The following is a 13,857-nucleotide window of genomic DNA, read 5'->3' as shown; positions in this document are numbered from 1 at the left end:
GCATGAGGGCATTCATAGGATGACAAGGTATGAAGGCATTGATAGGATGACAAGGCATGAGGGCATTCATAGGATGACAAGGCATGAGGGCATTCATAGGATGACAAGGCATGAGGGCATTCATAGGATAACAAGGCATGAGGGCATTCATAGGATGACAAGGCATGAGGGCATTCATAGGATGACAAGGCATGAGGGCATTCATAGGATGACAAGGCATTAAATGTGTACATGAGCGTCACTCTGGAAAAAAGGGGCTTAATGCATGAGCACAAAGTGTTGTGCGAGATAAGCCTGTGCAGTCTGCACAGGCTAGTTAGGGACAACACTTTGCACTTTTATGGTATTTTTTATATAAAGTACATCTCTTTTTAGTGAAAATCCAGTTTAGGCAGAAAGTGTCATCCCTGATTAACCTGTGCGGACTGCAAAGGCTAATCTGGGATAACACTTTATATATATGCATGTGTTACGGGTAAGCGCCTTTTTATCAAAGCAAGGCTCATATACAATTTCATTGTTTTTCTTCGAGTCTAATTCACTTTTAGATTTTAAGCAATAAGATATTTTAATCCAGTTTTACAATGTAAAGAGTCGAAAAAACAATAAGACACCAGGGATTTCAATAGTCTTTGAAAACCAGGAGACAAATGACCCTGTGCGTGACATTTTCAGGGATCAAATGAACTTTTCAGGGGTCGAAATACTAAAAACTAGGTATTTTGTTTGTGGATATTATTTGATTGCCCTACAAATATAGCTTTGTATAATTTTTAGTATATCTTGCTTGACTAAAAAACAACTTTTTCTAAAATAAAACATACATTTTACGTTGGTTTCATGGTAACCTTTGCATTACAGTTATGCAAGGAAGATGATTTGGAAGAGTCAAAAGTGACAAAATTGCAAAATGCTTGCATCAAAATGCAGGATTCTTCTTCAATTGAAATCCCTGAGACACAGAAAAAAACTGCTACAAAATCTGACCCACTCTCAAACTGTGTGCCTGTGAGGGTGTTTTTAATCTGGACTTTTTGAATCTGCAGAAAGGCCCTTCAATTCTTATGCCAACAATCTAATTCCTCAATCTTAAATCAACACATGTGAATAAACAAGTAACGATTAATAAAAAATAACAATAAAAACTAATAATGATTCAATAAAAAAAATGTTGTTTACTTCAATAGCATTCATAACAACCATGTGATTCTAACTGCCAGGCAAATTTCTTGTATTTAATGGAGAACCAACAATTGCATCTAAAAATATGTGTCTTACATGTACAAACTTCACTGAACATTGGCTATCTTGCAATAGTTTACCCTTTGCATGCTGGGAAATTTGTCGTCTGCTAAAATGTCATCTGCTGAATTTCTAAAATTAGCATTTTCTTCCATTGTTTTCAAAGAATACTATCAGAATAGCAAACAGTTTGGATCCTGATGAGACGCCAGGGTTTTTTTTGGCCCCATTTTATAGCCGAAATTCGGCTATGTTCCCAATCCCAAAAAGTATACTTTTTTCCCAAAATGCGGCAATTTTTTATATTTTTTTTAGAAAGAAGTGTCTTATGCATATTTTATCTCAATTTTAATTCAATTACATCTAACAAAGTATTTTATGTTTTGTTCTTTTAATTTTAATGATTATAAAGTGTTATATCAAATTTAGTATTTCCCTAATAAGTGGACTTTTCGTGTCGAAAAAAAAGGCTAATGAATTAATTTTCCCAATTTCATGAAAATGCCGATAAAATTCCCGATTCCAAAGCCATGGGCTATCTTCCCAAAAAAGGGGAAAAAAAACCTGGACGCCACGTTCTGTGGCGTCTCATCTGGATCCAAACTGTTTGCAAAGGTCTTCAAAATTCGGTTCCAGCACTGGAAGAGTTAACATGTCCGTAGTGCATGGAGGGTTTTGGTCTAAACAAAACAAATTATTATAATATTTGCAGTTGTACGAAACTCTTATTGTTATTGATATGTATGTTCTGTTACCATTTCATTTTAACTTTTAACAAGTGAGAATTCAACATTTTTTCTGTTTAGAAAACAAAGAAAGATTGTGCATAGCCATTTTAAATTAAATTGCCATCCCAGGTCAGCCTGTGCACTACACAGAGACTGTTTTACATAAGCACATGACAGCTACGGAAGAAAGACCCAAGGCAGGAAGAAACCTCTACGAAGCAGACATGCCATCCCCGATCAATTAGGATACACTCAAAAAGCAGATACTTTTTTGTTCTTATATTTTTGTTGAGAAGTTTGCGTGTACATTGGTATTGTTAAATGTAGCACTTCTATTTGATGAACTGCAAAACTCTTGCAAAACAAGCCTCATGTTCACAAAACATTTTTGCAATCGAAAATTGATCTTAGCTGACATTGATTTTCATTTTAGCCTATCAACTACTATGGAAATCCATTTTTAATGACAAGCAAAATCGATTTTCAATTGCAAAAACTGTTTTGTGAACACAGGGCCAGGTCTGATCAATTAAACCAAAAGAAATAAAACCTACAAAAGGGTGAATGGGATAATGTAACCATGGCAACGTGGTGACATTGCCAACATACTGCAATCCCTCAACAATTAAACAAGAACATACTCACCCCAGTCTGTTTTGGCATTTATTGGTGGACAGTTTTTGCTTTTCAGAATATCTTCTAAAACTTTTGGGATATCTGGAAATAAAGAACTCGTTTAAACTTTGAATGAAACTATTTTAAATTTTATTTTAAACATAGAGTCACGTTCTGAGAAAACTGGGCATAACTCGTGTGCGTAAAGTGTCGTCCTAGATTAGCCTGTGCAGCCCGCACAGGCTAATCAGAGACGGCACTTTTCGAGTAAATTGCATTTTTGCTAAGAAGATACTTCATTTAAACGAAAAATGTCATAAAAGCGGAAAGTATCGTCCCTGATTAGCCTGTGCGGACTGCACAGGCTAATCTGGGACAACACTTTACGCACATGCATTATGCCCAGTTTTCTCAGAACGCGACTCTATGACAATTCATAGAAAATACAGTATACAATCATTAACTCAAGCATCAATAACTCCAAATCTGAGCAAAATGCTTAATACTTTAAATAGAAATAACCACCATTTCCTCAGGCATCTATAAATAGACAGCTAAAGTGTATATGTCGGTCTTTTATATGGTGCAATATTGAAAGTTACCCTCCACTACTTAAGTCTTAAGTAAAATTACCTGAGGGCTACAAATAAGCAAGTTTGGCTTATGAAAATTTTCATTTAGCCTCAAACATTTCTTCATAAAATCCCATAATATACCAAGAATAACAAGATGCGTTTGTGAAACACAATGTCCCCCTATATGACGTTTGACCTTAAAGGATGACCTTGACCTTGACCCTTCACCACTCAAAATGTGCAGCTCCATGAGATACACATGCATTTCAAATATAAAATTGCTAGCTTCAATATTGCAGAAGTGACATTACATGAGAAATTTTGACCCATATATTTGACCTTGAAGGATGACCTCGACCTTGACCTTTCACCACTCAAAATGTGCAGCTCCATGAGATACACATGCATGCCAAATATCAATTTGCTATTTTCAAGAGTGCAAAAGTATTCATAAAATGAGCGATTTTGGCCACATATATTTGACCTCTGACTTTGAAGGATGACCTTGACCTTTCACCACTCAAAATGTGCAGCTCCATGAGATACACATGCATGCCAAATATCATGTTGCTATATTCAATATAGCAAAAGTTATTGCAAAATGTTAAAGTTGGCGCAAACAGACCAACCAACCAACCAACAGACCAACCAACAGACAGGGCAAAAACAATATTTCCCCCAATACTATAGTGGGGGACATAAAAAGAATTCTACATCAGATTCTGGCACATGGTGAGCCCTTTTTCGCAGCTTACTTTCCAGCACTGCTCTGTGAAGGAGATTGGTGGCGCCCTTCTGTCGTTGCTCGTCGGGGGGTGCTTTGCATTTACAGAACAGGGTCAGGTTGGTTGGGAGACCCTGGGCCTTCTCCTGATAGTTCTTGATCAGGCGATCCAGGCCTGCGTGAAAAAAGGCCCACAATCAGTGCTCAGTGCTGAGACATGAACCTTGTTCTGTATGCCCCAAAAGTGTTGTCCCTAATTAGCTCGTGCATTTGGCACAGGGACAACACTTTCTCTTTATTTGGATTTTTTGCTTAGAAGAGGCTCCCTTTAACGGAGAATTCATAAAAGCAGAAAGTGTCATCCCTGATTTTCCTTCGCAGTCTGCACAGGCTATTCTGGGATGAAACTTTGAATATACACATACAGCAAGCCTTGATTTAGGCTCATATAAAGAATATGTAAAACAACATTATTTGACAATATGTTTGGGAATAGTGTCCGCAAGGAAAATAAGTTCAGGTTGTTTTAAACAAATTGATCACTTAAACAATAGCAAAAGTGTATGTAAATAAAATAATTTGAAATAAATATTCTCTAAAAAAAACATGTTTACTGATTCATTTACTGTACACATAACATTTCTTTTTTGTTGAAATAAACTGAAAATAGTTTTAAAACTTCAGTGACTATGAAACGGAAACAATTTATCTCTATTTCAAGTAATCGTTTACTAAGTCCATCACCATAACACACTGTTTAGAAGTCTTGATATAAAAATACTTTAAGTAGGACTCAGATCTCATTTAGTTTTCAAGTTATTTACTAGAAAAAAACAACAGTTTGACACTTTCCTTCCCGAATAATAATTGTTTAAAAGCTATTTAAGCTTCATTACATCAAATGCCTTAGGCTTATAGAGACACAAACTCAAATATGTTGATTTAAGTTACAAACCATGTATAACCGGTCCTTCATCAATGGAAAAGTGGCAGGGTTTCACCATGGTGATTTGGAAGTGGAAGAATTCTCCTTTGCTGTACAGCGACAACACAAAGCTAGTGGTTGAAAACGAACTCTCTCGAACCAGGAACAATCCGTCATGATTTCCATACTTTAACAAGCCTGTAGGTTAATAGAATATGCTTAAACTAAAAAACTATACAACTAAATAAAATGGCTAAATAACTAGGCTGCTTCAGAGACTGTTTGACCCAGTTCTGTGCTTGTTCACATGTTCAGAGACAATACTGTTTGACCCAGTTCTGTGCTTGTTCACATGTTAAGAGACAATACTGTTTGACCCAGTTCTGTGCTTGTTCACATGTTCAGAGACAATACTGTTTGACCCAGTTCTGTGCTTGTTCACATGTTCAGAGACAATACTGTTTGACCCAGTTCTGTGCTTGTTCACATGTTCAGAGACAATACTGTTTGACTCAGTTCTGTGCTTGTTCACATGTTCAGAGACAATACTGTTTGACCCAGTTTTGTGCTTGTTCACATGTTCAGAGACAATACTGTTTGACCCAGTTCTGTGCTTGTTCACATGTTCAGAGACAATACTGTTTGACCCAGTTCTGTGCTTGTTCACATGTTTTGACCAATAATATAGAGGGTTGGCAATCTTTTTCTACAAATTGACCTATCCTCCAGTGATCGTGTACCGATCGGTTTAGAAAACCAGTAACACATTTTTTTTATTAATACAAACAATGCAACAATAAACAATTTACCTTTAAAGATTTTTTTAATTCCCGCTAAATACATGTCACATTTGTTTACTAACAATGTGCTTTACCACGCTAAGCCAAAAATTCCATACACAACTGCAATTACATTCACTACTCACATTGTGAACTTGTATCATGATGTCATACTGGAATAGAGGTATTTAAACGACACGGCCAGATTACATAATATGCACGTTCACCAAAGGGCTAATTCTTTTGAGCCAATCAGGAACTCTTCCTATCCTTTGTTTAATCTGTGTAACTACTAAAAGGATAAATCCCGGACAGAGAGGGGGCATCAAACATAGAAAAATAGCGAACGTTTACAAACAAAATGAAACCCGTCTTTGACATCTTATTCGTTACAACAAAGGCAATAATGTTCGTTTCATGGTATATTTTGACCAGCATATCTTTCAGTTTGAATTCTTAGTGGCAGACTTGAAGTTCTAAGAATTGTGACATAGTTCTTTTTACCAAGCAACCGCAGTGATTTTTTTTCAAACATGTTGATTTGCTTAATGATCATAATCAGACTTACGATAAATCGGAAATCAAGTTTGTCACTTTATGATCAACAGATTTTCAAATTTTATCACCACGTGGTCACTAAATCAAATACAAGAGCACCGCATGACAAGTGCCACGCTCGGCTGCGAAAGCTTGTCAGATTTTTTTATTTTGAGGTCACAGTGACCTTGACTTTTGACCTAGTGACCCAAAATGGGTGTGGTGTGTAGAACTCATCAAAGTGCATCTACATATAAAGTTTCAAAGTTGTAGGTAGAAGCACTTTGATTTAAGAGGCAATGTTAAGGTTTTTGTTAAAGTTTTATATTAGAGGTCACAGTGACCTTGACCTTTGACCTAGTGACCCAAAAATAGGTGTGGCATGTAGAACTCATCAAGGTGCAACTACATATGAAGCTTCAAAGTTGTAGGTGGAAGCACTTTGATTTTAGAGCCTATGTTAAAGTTTGATATTAGAGGTCACAGTGACCTTGACCTTTGACCTAGTGACCCAAAAAAGGGTGTGGCGTGTAGAACTCATCAAGGTGCATCTACATATGAAGTTTCAAAGTTGTAAGTGGAAGCACTTTGATTTTAGAGCCAATGTTAAGGTTTTAGCACAACGCCTACGGCGAACAAGCTGGCTATGACAATATGTCAGGTTTTCTCCGAAAACAGTCTCGCTAATAAGAGCATCAAAATGCTCGAAAATCAGCGTGTGGCATAAGACAAAAGTTGTATAAAAACAATATCACAATAGAGTGATAACCCTCGGACGGAATTCAAAGTGGTGGCATAAGACAAAGGTCGCTTAATTCAAGTGGTCGCATCCACAAGATTGACTGCATACCTAAAGGTTTCAATGAATGAATAAACAATTGTGTGAGTCATATTTAAAGAGCTATTGATTGCCTATTGGTATAAAAAATAAAGTCAACTGATTTGAAAGAGATCTATGATGAATTACTTTTGACAACACTGGACTATAGTATAGTGTGGCATTGTGAAAACATGTGTAAGTAAAATTGCATTTGCAAAATTTACCTTTCCGCAATATATCTTCAGCCACGTCTCTCGTGATTCGGCCATGGTACCACTGTTTATCCCCCTCCCTTTCCTTGATTTTCTCTTGGTCTTCTTTTAGCAAGTCTTCCAGGGAATTCGATTCCAGGCGAAAGGAAACATTCATCAGCTCTGCCGTTTCTTCGTTTGCGTAAATTGAGTCGCATTTCTCATCGTCTGAGTCCTGATCCATGTTGTTTCTCGCGATTAGGAAGTAAAATTAGAGTAAAATTTTATCACTTCCTGGTTCCTGTCGCCATCTTTGTTTGGTATATTTCAATCATGTTAAAATAGCAAAGAAGTAATCGGTTACATTGTACTAATTTCAGAATCCGGTTCCGTTTTGAACAGGAAGCAACTATAAGCCGTGATCATGAAATCTTTTAACACAATCAATGAAACAATCAACAAATTGGGTATATTATCTCTTATTCCAGTTATCTAAGTCATCAGTTAACAGTGGCCAATTACCAGTAGGCGTGTGGATAGACATTGTCTGCATAGAAAATGAGTTGTATTTATTTTCTCTATGATTTACTGCCCTCACTACTCAGCTCCGTGTATTGGTGGCTGACTTAACTGTTCTGTGGCGTCTCATCTGGATCCAAACTGTTTGCAAAGACCTTCAAAATTCGGTTCCCGCACTGAAAGGGTTAGATCTCCCCAATAGACACAGAGTACTGGTTCTAGACCAGGCAATGGACTAGAAAGGGTTTCAATTAAGCCTTAGGCTTTATATGCAATCAAGCTAAAATGAATAGGTTTATAATAAAGATATGTGTGAAGTCTCAATTGTGTTGAATTCAAACTTTAAAATGAATTTTAACTTGCATGCATTAAAAAATTAAACTTACTTTTCTATTTACAAAAGGGGGTTAATACAAGTTATCATGCTAAAAGGCCAGCAAAAGTTATAGGTCATTGATCAATGATTGTTGAACACATGTTGAGTTTCATTCCCATAGATGAGTTGTTGCATGCAAACATTGATGTAAATTTTGTAAAGTACAAAAAGGGCATAATCTTTTCTTGCTGGTCAGATTTTTTACCTAAGGAAGTGACCTTGATTTTTGATGATGCTCAAACAAGGTCTGAAGTTTTAATGAAATAGCTTCACTAGTAGAAAGTGTCAAGAAGATGTTGAACGTTTACCTTAACCAAATTTTAAGGTAAAAAACGGGGCATAGTTATGAAGAATTGCAGGTTAGAGTTACCGAACTTGGTCAGTGACCTCACATAATGACCCTGTACACTTGTGTTAAGTTTGAGTTGATAGCAGAACAAGTAAAAACAGTAATAATATGTAGGTCAATTACCTCAAACCGATTTGTTACAAAATACATCAAGGATTAACATTTGGTTTAATGCAGAGTTATGGATCTAAGCAGAGAAGTAGACCTAATAAACCTAATCTCTGACCTAATACAATAAAGCTGGACACATACTAGTATATGAAGTTTTAATTCAGCATCTTTAGTGGAAACAGTTACATGGGGACATTGCACATTTACCTTAACCACATAGGGGGCACAATTCTGCTAAATTGCAGGTCAGAGCTATGGAACTTGTTCAGTGACCTCCCACTATCGCCCCAAACATTTATGTGAAGTTTAAGTTGCAAGTAAAACTAGTGTAAACAGTTGGAAGATGTTGCATGTTACTATAACCAAATTTCCAAGTACAAAAGAAGCAGAATTCTGCCAAATTGCAGGTGAGATTAATGGAACATGTTTATTGACCTCACACAATGACCTTGAACTCATGTAAGTAGTTTCAATTAACCCTTTCCCACTGACAGAAGCAAGGTGAAATGGCTATAATATGCAAACCGCATAAAACCTGAACAGCCCGCAAGCACCTCGTAGTCTGTTCAGGTTTTATGCTGTTTGCTACTCATCAGTATCTTACGGTTGGAAATGAAGCCTTTAAAATTTGAATTTAGTAAGACAGGTCTTAAATTAAATATAACTTTCTAAGGGACTACAAATTTGTCAAAAACGTATCAAAGTGGTAAAGCGTTAAATTCTTATATAAGTGGTAAAGGGTTTATTACCTGTAGTTGAAACTTTAAAATGTTTAAAAGTTTACTTGACCAGAACATTACATTGACAAGGAAAACATTTGAGTGAGTGGTGTTGAGTGAGTAGTGTTGCTCAGACCATTTGTAATTAATGGAGCTAAAAATAGTTTAGTTTGAAACTACTAGCATAAGTACATGTATTTGAACACATGCAACTTGTATTTTATTAGTTATACAAAAATGTATTACTTTACAAACTTTTTTTATGACAGTGCCTCTTTTTATGTGGGAAAGGGCCTGGCCTTCCATTTTGGTCTAAACATCTTGAAAACACTTAAAAAGAGGGACAAATTTCACAAATTAAGCTTGAAATTTAGTGAAAATTGCATCAATACAATTTTGTTATCTAAGGGGAAGGGGGCTTTCTCTTCGGGGAAGGGGCCTATATAAGGCCCTTGCTGAAGAAGGTAAAAACAACAACATGTAAGTCATAGATTTGGATGTACTTTTTATGATTGATACTCCAAGTAAGCTTTGAGTTTGTAAACAAAATTCACAAATTCACCTTTAATACATTTTATTTTAATTTGCTTTCATAAAAAATTGGGTGAAGATTCATGTAAAACAAAAGATGATCCAATGCTGTCCTTAAATTGGATCAAAAAATGCACAAAATGGTATGTTCTAAATACAAAATACCATTTTTTTGTTCATTTTAATTAAGAGAACATAAACAAATGTGAATGGTTAAGATCAAAATCAAAGAAGAAAACTTTAACATTCTGATTTAAAAATAAAGAAAGTTTAACAGATTGGATTGCAATTCTTTCAGTATAATATTTTAAGGGACCTTCTCACAGAAAAATTATGTTATGTGCATCATGGAAAAACAGATGCATTTTTCATTATTTTTAAATTCAACACTATTGAAATATAATTTATATTATTAACAAAAGCAATACCGGTATATACACAATAATTAAAAAACATCACTGACTGGTTTTCTTTAGAAGTGTGTTAAACGTTGAGAACATTAATATGTCTTTTTCAAAGCAGATGACAATTCAACAGACTACTATACCGGTAATTGAATAGCAAAACAAGAAGTTTTAATACTGCGAAAAAATGAAATATACAAAAGACAATACAAAACATCTTTTGAAGAGAAATATATATAACATATGAATAGTAAACAATTATGAAATAAAGGGTAACTGATTTGTATTCTACTTTTTTATAGACCTGCAGAAAATTTATTTACACAAAGCAATAAAATACTGTATAATTAACTGTTACATGATTTTATGTAAATAAATGTCTATATGCAACAGTCATTAAATCACATTGCATTAAATGCCTTTTGACAAATAAACAACTCAATTGTTTTTTACAAAGAATTGACTACATAAAACCAACCAAAGACAAGGGTATACAGATAACAAATGATGATTTATAGAATGGAAATAATCAAAAGTTATCAAAACAACCATTTATTCACTGCAGTAGGGGTAATTTAAACATTATGTGTACATGACTTGTTATAAAGGTATATACATTTTAAAAACCAGTTTTTGTAATACCCCATGTTTTTCTAAAATTTTACAGGAGTTTTGATTTTTTAACATGTCAAAAATAATTAGCCAATAAAAATTTAGATTTTCCTGTGCAAACATAACAAAAATAAACATATCTCTAATACAAAAAGTAATGAAGGTATATCTCACCTCCAACAATAATAACCTAATCCGATTGTCTTAGAGTGGTCACATGCATCTGGTGTATTTTCCATACACCCTAAGTAATCAAGTAGTCGTTGAGATATACTTACAGTGTAAATAATACATGTAATATCTGTAACAAGGTATAACATGTGGTAAACATTAGAATGTTTGTGATTTATATTATCCAATCAATACTAAAAAAAGACATGTGACATAATGTCCCCTATATTTTTTATTACCTTAAAAAAGGCAATAAAGCCGAGGGGTATTAAACGTTCATACTAAACCTTGTGAGTTTTTGTTGATGACATTTTTATTCATTATAGTCAACATATAATACAAATATAAACATTAAAAAAATCTACTTTTAAAAGCTAATATTTTTTTATTTTTTTTCATATGGAATATTAATCTTTAACAGCAAAAGGCTATACCATTAATTAGTTAACACAACTTGACACTCTTAATTGTATGTCTCTTCTTAAGCATAGTAAAATTCAATGCAATCCAACTTTAAAAAGGATCAAACCGGATACCTAAAAATAATAGCAACTAAAATATCACAAATACGGATATTAAAAACTTGATTGCATTGTGCAAAAATATGTTTTTCAACAAGATTATGCTAAATTAAGAAACTATACATATTTAAGTACTAAAGACTAAAAGAACATAAAAATAGAAATATCATTTTCACAGGAATCTTTGCATAACAAAATTTGACTCAATAAGATGATGACTCAAATTACACAGTGATGTAGCACTCACAAAATTGTCTATCCATTTGTACCACATGCAGCGAGGTACAAAAGCAAATCAATCATATCTAGTGACTCTTTGTTCATAATCCAACAAACACTTTTAAGGTACACAATCAAAAATGGCATGATTTGACATCTCTATTTAAACATTTCAAGTACAAAAAAACATTAATATCATACTATAGAACTCAATAGACTTTTAACATTTCACTTCTTTAATGAACAAAAGATGATCCTATCTTTAAACAAAAACATACATGAGGGCTGAAACAGGTACTAACCCATGAAGTGATGGATCTCTTATTACCGGTACCCATACTTATTACCAGTACCCATATTTATTAACGGAAATTTGACTGGTAAAATTCTGGTAATATGCAGCTTTCAACATGCCCACAAATCAATCATGGAGCTTCATTCTGTTACTGGTCCATTGTTTAAAGACGATATGAGTTAAACAAAAACTGATTTTTCTACCAAATAATATGCACGCCCTGAACAAGTACGACATCAAAATGTTTCAGAATGTGGCTCACAGGTCTTGTTCTTCGCAGTGAGAATATACCAGCATACCACCCTATATCAAAGGTGGAATGACATTCAATTACAGTTAAGGAACAATTTCAATTGTCCATCATGCTTTTGAACACTCCAGGCCCCGTGTTCAGCTTATACTTCCATTGATACAGCTCCAGCCTACTAACTGTCACATGTCTCCTGAGTGATTCAATTACAGTTATTGAACAGTTTCAACTATCCATCAGGCTTCAGGAAAAACTGGGGTGAAACAAAACTGATTTAACCACCCATAAATTCACACAAGTTCTTACACAATGCAGCCTTAGGGCTTGAAAGACTTTAAACCTTGAAACACACACACAAATTCACACATTAGGAAAAATCTCGCCTTGAAGAATTACATCGAACAGCTCCCTAGTGGGTTGGCCGAAAGTGTCGATTTCATCGTTCGTGGTCATGCAGTACCTGCGTACCACCTGCATTAGTTTGGACACGTCCCATCCTCTCTGTATAATGATGTCTGCCACCTCTTGAAACTACAATTAAGGAAATTAACCCTTTGCATGCTGGGAAATTTGTTGTCTGCTAAAATGTTGTCTGCTGAATTTCTAAAATTAGCATTTTCTTTGATTTTTTTCAAAGAATACTATCAGAATAGCAAACAGTTTGGATCCTGATGAGACGCCACGTTCTGTGGCGTCTCATCTGGATCAAAACTGTTTGCAAAGGCCTTCAAAATTCGGTTCCAGCACTGAAATGGTTAAAGTGTGTTTTTTCAAAGTGTCCAAAACTGCTCAATTATGTTATTGAACCGAGTAGATAATGGAACAAAAGAACTTAATTAAAACTACAATCCACATGATTTATGTGTTTGTTTTTTTTAGTTTCCAAACCTGCTTCAAGTATTTTATTGACCCAAGGAATAAAACAATTTTATCCATTGCAATGCTGTTAGTGTAACATGGTAAACAAATTGAGCCTCGTTCTGGCGAAAACTGAGCTTAATGCATATGCGTAAAGTGCTATGGGACAACTTATTGCTCATAGACTTGCTTTTTTGTTAGATTAAACTTTGCTTAAACAAAAAAATCCATAGAAGCGGAAATGTCATCCCTTATAAGCCTGTACAGACTGCACAGGTTTATCTGTGACATAGAGGATATTTGTTGGATTCGGTGGATTATCGATTTTAATTCACGAGTGATCATAGAAAATAATATTTTCACGAGTGGCGCAGCCACGAGTAAAAATATATATTTTCTATGATCATGAGTGAATTAAAATCGATATTTCACCGAATCCAACAAATTTTCTTTTTTTTTATGCTTTTTTTTCACAGTTTATATACATTGTTAAAGAGTTTAACTAAAGAATTTCGCTGGGATAATGACGTCATTTCGTCAAAAAATGACGTCATTTCACAGTAAACGGTGAAAATTATTGATAATTTTCACTGATAATTTTCATTGTTTAAAACAGTGAAATTATCAGTTTTAATTCAATGATATTTCTCTATAAACCACCAGAAAGCATAAAATAAAAGAACATCATACTCTGGGTTAAGGTTTGGCATCACATGACAGTCACATGTACCAGTGTATAATGTTGCGGTTATTACTGCGCAAGTTCAGGGTGCAGAATCAACAGGG

General features: G+C 34.6%; 2 protein-coding genes across 6 annotated transcripts in view; both read right to left on the bottom strand.

The window, feature by feature from the left end:
* LOC127854456 (tyrosine-protein kinase HTK16-like) overlaps positions 1–7,455 on the bottom strand; it is a 33,412-nt gene extending 25,957 nt beyond the window's left edge. For both annotated transcript variants that reach the window (XR_008037077.1, XM_052389501.1), the window contains exons 1-4: positions 7,170–7,455; positions 4,840–5,007; positions 3,916–4,059; positions 2,616–2,687 (exon numbers count right to left, since the gene is read on the bottom strand). Coding sequence is in view for 1 of the 2 variants with exons in the window: in XM_052389501.1 (XP_052245461.1) it covers positions 2,616–2,687; positions 3,916–4,059; positions 4,840–5,007; positions 7,170–7,380 (595 nt within the window). In the remaining variant the exon portion in view is untranslated. The remainder of the gene's footprint in view (positions 1–2,615; positions 2,688–3,915; positions 4,060–4,839; positions 5,008–7,169) is intronic.
* Positions 7,456–9,767: 2,312 nt separating this feature from the next.
* LOC127854454 (uncharacterized) overlaps positions 9,768–13,857 on the bottom strand; it is a 45,790-nt gene continuing 41,700 nt past the window's right edge. For all 4 annotated transcript variants that reach the window (XM_052389496.1, XM_052389497.1, XM_052389495.1 and 1 more), the window contains one exon: positions 9,768–12,744. In XM_052389496.1, coding sequence (XP_052245456.1) covers positions 12,574–12,744 — 171 coding nt within the window. In that variant the 3' untranslated portion in view covers positions 9,768–12,573. The remainder of the gene's footprint in view (positions 12,745–13,857) is intronic.

The sequence above is a fragment of the Dreissena polymorpha genome, chromosome 13 (genome assembly GCF_020536995.1).
Source record: "Dreissena polymorpha isolate Duluth1 chromosome 13, UMN_Dpol_1.0, whole genome shotgun sequence".
NCBI classification, from domain to species: domain Eukaryota; kingdom Metazoa; phylum Mollusca; class Bivalvia; order Myida; family Dreissenidae; genus Dreissena; species Dreissena polymorpha.
This window is presented reverse-complemented; position numbering and strand designations above follow the sequence as displayed.